Source organism: Rhinatrema bivittatum, chromosome 2 (assembly GCF_901001135.1).
Source record: "Rhinatrema bivittatum chromosome 2, aRhiBiv1.1, whole genome shotgun sequence".
Lineage (NCBI taxonomy): Eukaryota > Metazoa > Chordata > Amphibia > Gymnophiona > Rhinatrematidae > Rhinatrema > Rhinatrema bivittatum.
In genome coordinates this window covers 69639234-69652130 of record NC_042616.1, presented here as the reverse complement: position 1 = coordinate 69652130, position 12897 = coordinate 69639234, and the positions used below count along the sequence as shown (strand labels likewise).

The 12897-nt window shown below is 42.0% G+C and overlaps 1 protein-coding gene across 2 annotated transcripts in view; it reads right to left on the bottom strand.

Moving 5' to 3' along the window:
- Positions 1-2204: 2204 nt before the first annotated feature.
- The window catches only part of GUK1 (guanylate kinase 1), a 105038-nt gene continuing 94345 nt past the window's right edge, over positions 2205-12897 (bottom strand). For both annotated transcript variants that reach the window (XM_029588294.1, XM_029588295.1), the window contains exon 8: positions 2205-5507. In XM_029588294.1, the coding sequence (XP_029444154.1) occupies positions 5451-5507 (57 nt within the window). In that variant the 3' untranslated portion in view covers positions 2205-5450. The remainder of the gene's footprint in view (positions 5508-12897) is intronic.

The following is a 12897-nucleotide window of genomic DNA, read 5'->3' as shown; positions in this document are numbered from 1 at the left end:
GATGCTTGGTTACCCAGACTGCACAGATCAATGCCTTGTTGGATATTGTCTGAATGTAAATCCTCTTTTCCACATTTCTCTTTTCCACATTTCTCCCTGAACCAGCTGAATCAGCTTCCAAGTTGTATGGTCCTTGTTATATGCAAATTTTTTGCTTCCTCTGATTATAAAAAGTTGTTCCTTATGTTATAGTTATCTACTCCCTGTTCGATGTAAACCGACCTGATATGGTGTTCAACCTTGAAGATCGGTATAGAAAAAAAATGTTAAATAAATAAATTCTCCCTATGCTAGATGCTTTGCTCACATCTTCTAGTGAAACTCCATAGTTCAGCCTGTGGAAGCTGTGCTGTGGGCCGGTGGGAACCAAGGATGCAGGGAGGCTAAATAGGAGGTGCTGCCTTAATCGAGAAGCAATTTAGAAGATTCAAGTCCAAGGGGCAGATTTTACTGAGGAACTAGTCAGATGCATAAATTAACCTGTGAAGATTCTCAACAAATTCTGGGCTTCTAAGCCTTACTTACAGTTTTATAGTTTGTGAATGTTGGCTCTAAAATGGTGTCCCACAAAATCAACCCAATCGTATCACTGGTAAATATATCAACTTCACAGGTTAATGCCAAGTACTATATGTAGGCCCCTCACTCACAGGGTCTGCAAAGTGCAACAGACTCCTAATTAGGTACAAGGCCACCTTACTTTAATTGTAACATTTTTTTAGGTTTTTCTTTTTTTGTATATTAAAACTGCCCCATATCAATTCTTCAATAATCCTCTTAATTTTCACAAACTATACTCCAAAGATACGAGAGAAACGATCACTACTTATCTTGCCAGTTTTGGTTAGTCACCCGACACGCGCGTGTTTCGAACCATCGGTTCTGCTTCAGGGGAATTTCCTTCCGTATCTGTCTCAGAGACGTACTTCTGAGCTTCGATCCTACAAATTTGAGGCTTCCATGTATCTTCTCTTGGCTCGATTACCACATTTTTTAATCTTCCGCGGCTCCCTTACGCCGCGTCCATCTTCTAAAATGGTACCAGTGGGGCCAGCTGCGCGCGCTGTCTGTCCACCAACATAGTAGATGCTGGGAGACCACAAACAGGACACAATTCTTTCACCACCCAGACCACCTGTGGTCTCACTGAGGCACAATTCTTTTTTTTCAGTTCAGAAACAATTATTCACAAGAGCTGCTCCTACTGTGGCCTTTTCCTTTCAGAGATGAGAAGACTGGGCTTGAAGGACTACTGCAGGAATAGGAGGAGAAGGCAGCAGGACAAGAAGTGCTAGGATATAGTGGCTGGTCTCCATTACATTTCCTAAGCAGGAGAGCTCACAAATTCTGACTGCTGAGGCATGCAATACAACCAGCAATTCTTTTCTAGCATTGAAAAAGTCACCTGTTTGCAGATGTATTTAAAGGTGATGCAAAGTATTTTTATTATGCAGACATAATTATGTGCCAACAAGGAATTCTAACAACTCATTACTATCAAATTGCCTTGGCGTGCATTACAAAATGTACATGGTGATCCATATTTATTAGAACTTTCACTATTAACAATGTAAAAAAAAAAAACCTCCCAAAAATAAAAAAAAATAGGGATTTAAATACAGATTAGAATTTTAACACCATTATCAATCATTTAATTAGCTTCAGCAGTATATTCTAAGTGAAAAGAAACAGACATACTGTTGTTTTACGCAGCTTTATAAACAAAAAACAGAATTATTTTTAACTCTCTCAGAACCTGTCATCACAAGACGGATTACAGAAATTCTAGGACTTTATTTATTGACCTAGATGTTTCTTCCTGTTCTTTTTGGGCTTTCAGCTGAAATCGGTGCTGGCCTCTACCAGGCTACAGTGCCATGAGGCGGCTTTTCCTCCACATTGTTAATGTCCTTACTCTCTTTTGTGTCTAGCCCAGCCAATATAGCAACAATCCTGGACCATGCGTCACAGACTGTGGGTCCCTCTGAATTCTGCTACATGAGCACCCCAAGTTTGCCACTAGGAGTCTCTACTGGTCAATGGCAGAGACTCCACTCTGGGGGCTGTGACCACTGCCTCCGCACCATTTCCAATGCCAACTAGCCAAGGAGAAACAGCTAGGCTCAGAAATAAAACCCAGATTTCCCATACAGCAGTACTTTCAACCAGCTCTGGTACTTCAGGATATGTACAATAAATATTCATGAGCTATACCTGCATTCCTTTGGTTGAAGAATCAGGTTAATCTGCTTTTTTTTTTTTTTTGTTTATCCTGAAATCCAGACCTGATTTTAGGTCCTGAATATTAAGTTTGGAAACCCTGCACTAGGGGGTAGTTTCTCCAAATGGGTTTGTTTTGTGCATGCCTCGACAGGAATGAACCTCTTTAGTAAGCCATGGCATGTTGGGGATGATCTCAGTCTTTCAAATTTACCAATGCCCTTCTTAGTACTTGCACTGTACCAAAGAGAGCCTTCTTCTGGAGTTCATAAGGTGTAAACTTAACAGGCAACACATCAAGGTGCACTTGAAATTTGTGTTTCTGGTTTGATGGGAAAAAGACATCTTATGATAGGGGGGGGGGGGGAGGGGAGGGAAACCTCACACAGGTGGTGGGATCAATAAGGATGCGTAAAATGGCATTATTGACTCTTTCCAAACAGCATGCTAGTTTCTGTTCACGCTGTAACTTATCACTACGGTGTAGATCACAAGCCATCTTATTGCAATGCCAAGTGAAAGCGGGTGGCACCCTGCATGGATAGCACATTTAAATCAAAGCAGCTCTTCAGTTACTTTACACTAATGAGAACTGGCTGCTGCTGCTGCTGGAGGCATCGCTTTTGAGCAGAAAACAGAGCAGAGCTGTCAGCATGTCCCTTCCCACCCTATATGGTGGGAGCTGAGTGGATGTCTACCCTAAAACAGTGCATAGCTTGTCCATGAAAATATGCAACTCTGCTCTATGCAACTACCAGGGTATTGTGTATCTGTACTATTGCACTGAAACCATGTCTTATCTAGCCTGGGGAAGGTTGCTAGAGATTCTTCTTTGCTTAGTCAAAATAAATGCTACAAAATGTTATATGAATGTCATCCTGAAGAAGTTCTATAAAGTTTAGTTTATAGAAGCATAGTTTTGAAGATCTTCTGGCCTTCCTATCATCATAATCAATTAAACACAAATATATTTACCAAACATTAAGGGCCTGTTTTACTAAGATTTTTACCCTCAACAGACACAGAATGGGAAACCAGCCCTAGTGAATCAGGCTCCATGGCTTTAAATTCTGTAGTCAGAAACTGTTTAAGAAACAGAAAAGTACATTCTATGATTCAATACTACATTTAAAAAGAAAGTATTCAAAGTTTTACAAGGCATTCCTATGCTCTACATTTTTATACTGGAAATATAAACCAATACCATAATGTCTAATTCAAGTTAATACAGCACAGATTTCTTATAAATGGTTTAAGCTGTAATACAAATCCTTAAGGAAGAAGCTATCTATGCACAGATAAGCAAGAGTTTAATAGGTTACACGCTGGCCATATCCGAGCCATAATTCTGCTGTGGACATGTGAGTTTCTTGTGGGAAGTTACTTGTCCTCCTGGAAGAAATTTCCAAAAGCACTTTGAATGACTCTAAGATCTATAAGCATTCATTACACAGACAAACATATCTCAGAGATGCATGCCTCGTTTATAAATTATAGCAGGCTGAGACCCATTATAGAGGATTTGTTACTGTACAATGTTTGCTCTGGGGAACAAAAATTCCACTTAACATAATGAAAGATTACTCAGACAAGGGACCACTGCAATTACCTTTTACTGATCACTTTATAAGGCTTGGCCGCCAATTTAAGTAGATTAGCATGCATGAGGCTTATGTCTACATATGATCTGAGGAACACCTGAGCTAAGCAGAAATAAATCAGAGACAAGCTCACATCTCTGTGAAGGTGCAGACTGCAGTGCTTCATCAGCCTGGGCATGGACCACGACGTGGAGGACCAGATTAGAAACTCACTGATGATAGATGGTAAACAGAATTCACTAAGAGAAGACAGGTTATTAGTGGAGTGCCTCAAGGATTGGTCCTGGGGGATGGTTCTGTTCAATATCTTTGTGAACAATATTGCAGCAGGGTTAGAAGAAAATGTTTGCCTCTTTGAAAATAGCACTAAATGGGCAACAGTGTGGCACTCCAAGGGAGTAGACAGAGTGATGTGTAAGCTAAGAGATCCTGAGGACCATGTGAGTGCTTGGCAGTTAAGATTCAAGGTAAAAAAAAAAAGTGCAGACTTCTATTTGGGTGCAGAAATCTGAGGGAGCAGTACACGACAGCAACATGTACTAACTGTAAGAGAGACCTCAGGGTGACCGTGTCTGATAAAACAATGGAATGCTAGGCTGCATAGAGAGAGAGAGAGAGAGAGGAGCATGTCCACCAGGAAAGAAGAGACTCTACATCAGTTATTCCTTGGAGAAGAGGAGGGACAGGGGAAGTTGATAAAGACATGACAAACCCTGAAAGGTATCAATAATGCACAAAGCGCAAACCTTTTTTTCTGAGGAAAGAATGGTCTCGAACAGGAGGTCACAGTATGTGGTTCCAAGGGGTCAGGACTTAGCAGCAACAGGAGGAAATAGTTTTTTTCACTGAAAGAATGGTGAGTGCATGAGCAGGAAAGGTGGAGGAGGCAAACAGTGACAGAATTCACTGCAGCATGCAAGCAGCACAGATTATTCCTAGTTAGGAAAAAGTGAAGGGATCAATGGCACTACAGCAGGAATGGAGTTACGTAGAGCCAACGACCATTAACGTCCTTACCTGCATAATAACATTTTATATTTCTTAGACTCCAGAGTACAGTTGACAGTTTGTCAACCCTTCCAGCAGCAGGAATGTTCAGCAGTTTTTATCATAGCAGAAGTGGAAAGGAGGTAGTGGGATTAATGAAGAGATGCTGGACAGTACAGAGTGTTGCAAGGTCAACCCACTGGAAACAGCAAGATGCCACCAGTCAAGACACTGCGTACAAATTCCTTTGGTCAGGTTGGTTGGGCAACTTTGTTCTCAGAAGATCATGGTTATTCAGCAGAGTGGGGGGAGGAATCAAATCAAATCTACAAAACATGAGCAGTACATTTGGCTATGTAGGCACATTAATAAATGAAGAAATTCTACTCACAATATGGTTTTTTTTCTCAATGCATAATGTCCTCAGACCTGCACTTCCAATGCATATCCATGATAATTTACAACTGCAGGAAATCGATGCATGCATTTAAAATTGCCACAAAACCTATTGGGCGTCCAGCAGCAAAAAAATTAAAAAAAAAGAGGGTCTGCAAAGGGTTCTCAGTCAAGCAGGACTTTAGATTGGCTGGGCTCCGAGGAATGACTTGGAATTATGGGCTATGATGGAAGGAATGATGAGAGCTAACTGAAATCCTTTGGTGAGGAGGAATTCTTGCACTGTTCGGCCTTCAAAATCTCCTGAAAAACAGAGAACAATTAAAATACTTTCGTGGGAAAATAATGTAGAAAGAAACAATAGTATCTTATCAATATTATTTATTGTTTAAACTAAAACGGATCATCAGCTCAAGCAAGTAGACAGAACCTGAACGGAAAATTGGCTCAAATGATTATTTTTTTATAAACTAAAAATAACTTGAACCATAAATTGTAAGTTTTTGTTTAACTCAAAATAGAAATGAACTGGAAAAAAAATCCCAATTCCTTGTTCAAAAGAATGGTTTAACTAATATCGTAAGCCAACAGTTTCCGCTTCAAAACATTATTGTTCATTATTTTTTCTCCAAGCACAATATTTATTTTTTAGGACCAGCTCTAGGCTAACATATCTTGTGTGAAAACTGAAATTAGCTCCACCCCTCCTTCCTTGGCAGTAGCTCTGGCACAGCACTTCCTCATTCAGCGACCCATCTCCCCCTCCCTTCTCTCACTCACTGCCCAGCACTAGTATCCCCCCTCTGCCCCGGTCTCAGTACCTCACATCCCAAATCTCTCACCACTTTCCTGCCTGGCAGCTTCTTCTTCTTCTCCTCTTCTCCCCACCTCCTCCTCACCTGATCTTTTACCTACTACCACAAACAGAAGCCACCTTCCTCCCTCTCACAGACATCATACAGAAAGGTGCAAGACGGCTGGAGCAGCAAAGTGAGCATGGCGCCTGTGTGGCGCCTGTGTGGCTGTTCCAAAAGCCAGCCCTACCTTTTGGATGTTTTGTTCAGTCCATGGTCAACACATGCTCTGTTCGGGACTGTGCGAGCAAAATAGCATTAAGCAGCAAAAGCTTAGTTACTAGAGACATCGCAGTTATTGTAACTGGAGAAAGTTGTGGGAAATCTACTAACGCAAAGCTTCTCAAGTAGGGCCCCACAATTCCCGCCACTGGGACCTTGCTGCTGTCTCCATGCAACTCTCACCAGAAAGGGCAGGGCGGGAACGTGGGCAACATGCAGCTCACAGCCACTGCAAGCAGCACCCAGCCATGGGAACGGCAGGAGTTGGGCAGAGACTCAGACAGTGGGTGCAGCCCTGTCGGTGCAGCAAAGAGTAGCAGAGCAGAAAGAAGTGGCAGCAGCTGCTGGGGGAGAAAGATACTTTAGCAGCTTCTTCTAGTTCCTCAGGCTCTGGTGTCTCATGTTTTAGGACTAAACAGAATGTAAAACGAGCATTATTGAATGCTTTGAGTCTGAGCTCTAATTTACAGTTAAGATTGTCCAGTGTTGCATTAAAAACATTCTTTCCTAATAAAGATTCTGGATGATTTTCAGAGATGATAAAACACAAGTCTTCAGTCATGAAATCCTTTCTGCTTCTTGCATCTCTTCTTTGGTAGCTTCCCATAACTTCTGCTACGAGACATCATGCCTGCAGATCTTTGGGCCACTGATCTCTAAGGTTTTTTTTTACTTATTAAATAATATCAGCAATGAGAGTTACCTCTGCCTTAAGTGAGTTTGCCCTGGTTTGTAAAATGGTGTTTCTGTCATTACTACTTGAAAGAAACGTACATCAGAAGCTAGCCACCAAAAAGGCATGAAAATGAGGTGATGTGCATCTTTTCAGTGCTTCCAGTTGTGATTGAGCTTCACATTCCAGTGCTTCCATGCGACCTGGAAAATGTTCTGTGAGTGGACAGATAGCATCAGCAAGTGCACGCCAATCGTTACAAGTCTTCCACCTCACAGGGCTTGGAAAATTCAAAATGTTGCTGCATACAGCCAAAAACATTTCAGTACATGTTACTGCTGCATTAACTCCTATAAGATTTAGTGAAAGGTAAGCATAAAGAAAATTCACAGCAAGTTCACTTTTGGACATAATGCAGGCCTGTAATTTTCCCTGCCACATTAGAGTTATTATCAAAACCTTAGCCATCCTCTATAGTCATCAAGAGGAATGTTATGATGCTGCTTAACGGCAATCAGCATTTCAGCTATCTGCTCATTTTTTAAATCACAATTGATAAACTCAAGAAATTTCTCTTTAAATGTTAAATCTGCCTGTATCTTTGTTGTGAAGCTACAAATCGGAATATCAACATGTACAGCATTCTTGATAAGCGACAAAGAGTAGCATCTCACATGATAGCCATTCTTGCAGACACAGTAAAGGTAATTTATTATTCTATCAGTACACTCTCACCACATAATTCAACAAACTCATTTCGACTCTCCCAAGAAAAATAATTAGACTGTCCCTTGTACTGTTTTGGCTTCTGGTGTTGGCCAAATGGTCAAGAAGGATGCTGTCCTGATGAACTATTAAGCTCGAGTTTCAAGCAAGTTGCTATTGTGTGGATCACCTATCAAATTATCATCTCCATGAAATGTTAAATCTCTTGAAGCAAGATATAAGATAACATCCAAACATCTTTCCAATATTTCTTTTCATCCTTTTGCTTTTGTTAATATTTGTTTTAAATCTCATTGGTCCTCCTTGACCACCAGACAATGACTATGTAATCCCTTCCACTGACAGTAGCAAGTTTTATGTTCAATCTTCTTTTTATGCCCAGGAAGTTTATTATTAGCTTACGCTATTTTTTTTCACATTTGGTGAGCACCCTTCACTTTGTTTCCCTTCAGAAAATAATCATCATGAAAAACAATACAATGCTTCATTGGTAGGACTCCATAGGATGCCACCCCACCTCCCATCCACGAGTCCAAAACTTGTGTCCTTTAGAATGTTCCATATATCAATGGTATAATTCCTAAACCCACCCTATCACTCCTCAGTTCTACGAGCTATCATTCCCCATGAAACGCCCTTTCATATCCCTATAATACTAATATGACTATATAGCAAACCAACATAATCCGCTTCAACCAGAGAAATTGAGAAAAAATTAAAAAGAAAATGCATATACGCCCTATATCATAGAACTGAAATGTTAGGGAAGGCTGATATTGTTGAGAGGCATCCCCCGGGATAGCTAGAAGGAAAGGCTCAGACAATGAACAAGAACCATGCTCCACCAAAGACAACTGCAAAAAGTCATTACTCATATTTGGCTCTGTAAATGCCACAAGCATCACTGGTGGCTTCCACTGTCCTTTGGAATCTGGGATCAATGCCCCTCCATTCTCTATCTATATACATAAGGGACTCTAGAGAAGAGCAGGCCATATAGGGAAGCATAAATCACTCTCCCTCTCTCAGACTACTTGTGCACTTTCTGTTCTACAAAAGGCCCCTGGGCTGGCCAGCAAATCAATGTTCAGAATGCTGCTTGTTCTGCTTGAAATTATGAGATTTACTGGAGCCAACTTGGACTCCCCTTATAGGTAGTACATACCTTTCCATAAATATCCAAAATAATGATGTAAAATTTAGCCTTAGGTTTTTCCTCATGGTTATAAGATTGCAGTCTGTCCCCTGGATCTCCAGGCCCTAGTAAAGAGTACCCTTCCCTGCACAGCCCATGCTTGGGTCCTGCTTATGAAAGGCACATTCAGATGTTTCAAGTATGCATGAATTGAATGGCCAGTTTGAGCTGCATCAAGTCAAGAAAACCTCTTGCAATTACAGAATAAATCCAGTGTTGTTCTTGGACTGACACAAACAGAGGAAGCCTGATAACACCAAGGGGCTCTCCCAGCTATTATAGTAAAGTCTGTTCATACGAGATGATTATGTGTTCATAGCCCAATGTTTTATCGTGTGAGGTGATTATCTATTTGCAGGTCAGTGTTTACCGCAAGATGATTATCTGACTGCCACTGCCTCCATTTTTACATAAGCAAACTGCAATTAGCTACGAGACTTAAGAACTGCATCAGCATTATGGTGCATTCAATGTGGGGCAGAGACTATGCTTTAGATAGCTGAAGTTTTCATCCTCTGGCTATTTCCAAAGGACGCAAGCCCAGACTTATCTCTAAGGTGGGGAAAGAAGGGAAGGGGGGATCTGTGATAGCTCAATCACATGACCTAATATCTAATGAGCTTAAAAGTGGTCATTTACTTTTGCTAAAAGAAATGGTTTTCTGTGTTATTGCTGAATGTGAGGTAACTCAAATAGAAAATTAATTTATTTACCTTAAAGGATGCTTCATATTTTAAATGTATGTTTGGTAGTTGAATATGGACTTCTGACCAGAGTAGTAACATCATAGACAGCTACACAGAAGGTTCAGAGTATGATCTGCTGCTCTAATAAAAGGCTCTGAATAGATGTTTATGATAACAACGCTTGGTTAGGAGCCTACAGTCCAATTCAAAGCAGAAGCCTGAAACTAAATACATTTATGCTGTATTCAAGATACCACGGAAAAATATATGGGAATATTAGCCAAACCAAAAACAGAGCATAAACATAGTTTATACAGACAGACAGATATTTAAGGGTAGATTTTCAAGTGCCTGCATGCGTATATCCTGGCTTTTATGCGCGTTGCTGGGCCTTGGGTGTGCCGGGCGAATTTTCGAAGAGGCCTGGTCATGTGCGTAAATGCCGGTACGCACATAGGGGCGGGCCAGACAGTGCCATGGTTCGCTGTCCCAAAGACCTGGCTGCCAGCACATGTAACTTACTTCAGCTCAGGAGCTGAAGTAAGTTGTGTAATAAAGAAGAAAAAAAAGAGGGTTTGGGGGTGGGGAGGAGAGGGAAAGGGGAAGGGAAAGGGGAAGGGAGGGTAGGTAGGAGGGTAGGGACGTTCCCTCCCAGTCCGCTCCTTAATTGGAGTGGACTGGGGGGACGGGGGACTGGGGAAGGCCGGAATGCGTCGTCGCACGGAAACTGCAGAAGTCTCCCCCCCTTGCGCGCGCTGCCCGCACATACGCGCACAAATTATAAAATCTGCTGCATGTGCGCGCGGCCCACAGATTTTCCACCATGTGTGCGCGCCGGGAAGCACGCGCGAAGTGGAAAATCTACTCCTAAATATAGAATCTATTGGCCAGTGTCCCGAATCTCAAACAGCTGTGCTGTTTCCTTCTTTGCAGGGAACAGGAAGAGAGGGACTGGAAAAGGGAGAAGAGCAATTATATTTTTCTCTGCAGTGGCTGCTCCAAACCTACCCCCTCCACCCCCCTCCTGTGCCCACTGGAGATGGAGGAAGTGAGACTGAGCTGGACGCTGCAGGCAGCATGTGGGGAGAAACAGGAGCAGAGGGACTGGATAAGGGAGGAGAACTATTTGTTTTCTGCTCTAGTCTCATTCCCTTCCACCTTGTCCCCATGGGTCAACAGGAGAGGAAGGGATGGACCAGACATAGCCACAGCCTGTGATCACAAGATTCAGCTGAAGGCAGAGTTGGGGAGGAGGAAGGAGACATCCTAGAGCACCATTAGGAAGCTGTGATTGATGGGGAGGGAGAAAAGGTAAATGCTGAAAAGGGTGAGGTGAAGAGAGGGTAATGGGGGACAATAAATGTTGGGAGAGATGAGGAAGGGTTTAATGCTGGGGGGAGCACAAGAAGGGAAGGTGACTGAAGTATCCTCTCCCAACTCCCTGAAATTTATACAAATGTGGGCTATCTAAGGTGATGAAAGAGAACCAGGGTATGGGCTTGCATGAGAATTATGTGGGAGGAGGGGCACAATATATGGGGAAGAGGAGCAAGAGAGCTTGAGGTAATGGAGTAAAAGAGAAAGCCTGAGGAGAAAGATCTGTGTGAAAGAAAGCAAGAGGTGCTGATGAGAATTAAGAAAGCCAGAAATGGGGTGGGAGTCGAGCAGATGTGGTTATGGGGGAGGGGGGGGGGGAGAGCCAGAAGTCTGATGGAGGGTAGAGGGGTTGATCCAGAGATTGGAGGGAGAAAGGAATTTAACATAGAAGGAAGGGTGACAGGGGTGAGGAGGAAAGTGTGTGACAGCAGCACAGGGTGATAGCAGAGCATATGTGATAGCCAGAGAGGATGTTGATAGGAGGTGGGGGAGGAGAGCATGCAAAGGGATGACTGAGGATAAGTGTGAATCAATGAGAGGGTGATGGAGAAAGTATGAGAGGAGATAACTGAGTAATAAAAAAGCAGGTGGAGATGAGGGAGACAGCTAGAGGGAATGGGGAGATGGAAGAATGGGAGAGAAGGTATGTAAAATGAAATGGTTGGGTGAGAAAGTCAATGTGAAGATGATGAGAAGTGGTATGAAGGGGTGGCTCTTGGGGAAGAAGAGAATCAGACAGCAGAAGATTGATTAGGGGAAGCAACCAAGTTAGAGATGAGATTCAGATATGAGGATAGAGTGAGTGAAATGATGGTGATGTAAGGAAAAGATTTAGAGCAGAGAAAAGTGAAATGAAAAAGATACAACAGATGTCAGGGATGGGAGGAAGTGATGAAGACAGGAGAGAAAGAGAAAAGTAAAAGGGAAAGGAGAGCCTGGAAAAGTAGTTAGGAGGAGAAAGACAAGGACATCATGAAAAAGAAACAGAGACTAATGCAAAAGAAACCCCACCCAGATAATAAAGGTATTTTATTTTCAGTCTAGTGACTGGAACATGTAATGCAGTGATCTAATAGCCATATGGCTCCTAGAGCAAATTGGATTCTCTGCAAGCTGTGATGGCTTTCATTGGATCAATGTAAGCATTATGCAAAAATATTATACATGATTAAGAGACCATACAGGTTCCTTCTTCAGATGTTAATAATGTCTTGACTGTGACATCTGAAGAGGTTTCAGAATTTGCCACGCATCCATGATTGAAATGTAATTTTCAATGTTAAGTTATTGTATATTCTACGCAAAATGTATTTTTATTATATGGGGAAATGTGATGGAGAGTTAAATAAAACAAGGACTGCCTCACCAAGTGGAATATAACTGGTGAAAGCGCCCTGAAAAGAAATTGGCAGCATATCACTGACCAGGCAATACAGTGTATCCATCTGGCTCTTCCAGTGTGGTTGGTGCTAATTTCTTAAATTGTCCCCATAAGGCCAGATCTGTTTTTACGAATCGTTCTCAGCATGGGGTGGGGAGGAGGAGGCTGCTTGTGATTATTGAATTTAATTATCAAATTCTCAGGAGGAAACCGTATAGGCCTGAGTCTTTCGTACCAAGCAATGCCTTTGGGTTTTGCGACTCTTAACTGCCATGACAGTCCCCATTCCTATAACTGAGCTTAGATGTGCATGCTCAGCACCTTCCATCAACATATTAAGCTGAATCAAATATATTATCCATAAAGAAATTTGCACTGAAATTTGACAGTTGACTACTTATGAACTTACAATTAAAAAACAAAACAAAAATGCCTCACCATAAATAAGGCTTTCATAAGGTAACAATTAACTTTCAGTCTTACTCTTCACATTTAGTCCTGGGGGAATCCTGCACCACTAGCAATGCAGAATTGGTGCAGGATTCCCCACCACAAAAGTATTCTCAGTTTCATCTGCAA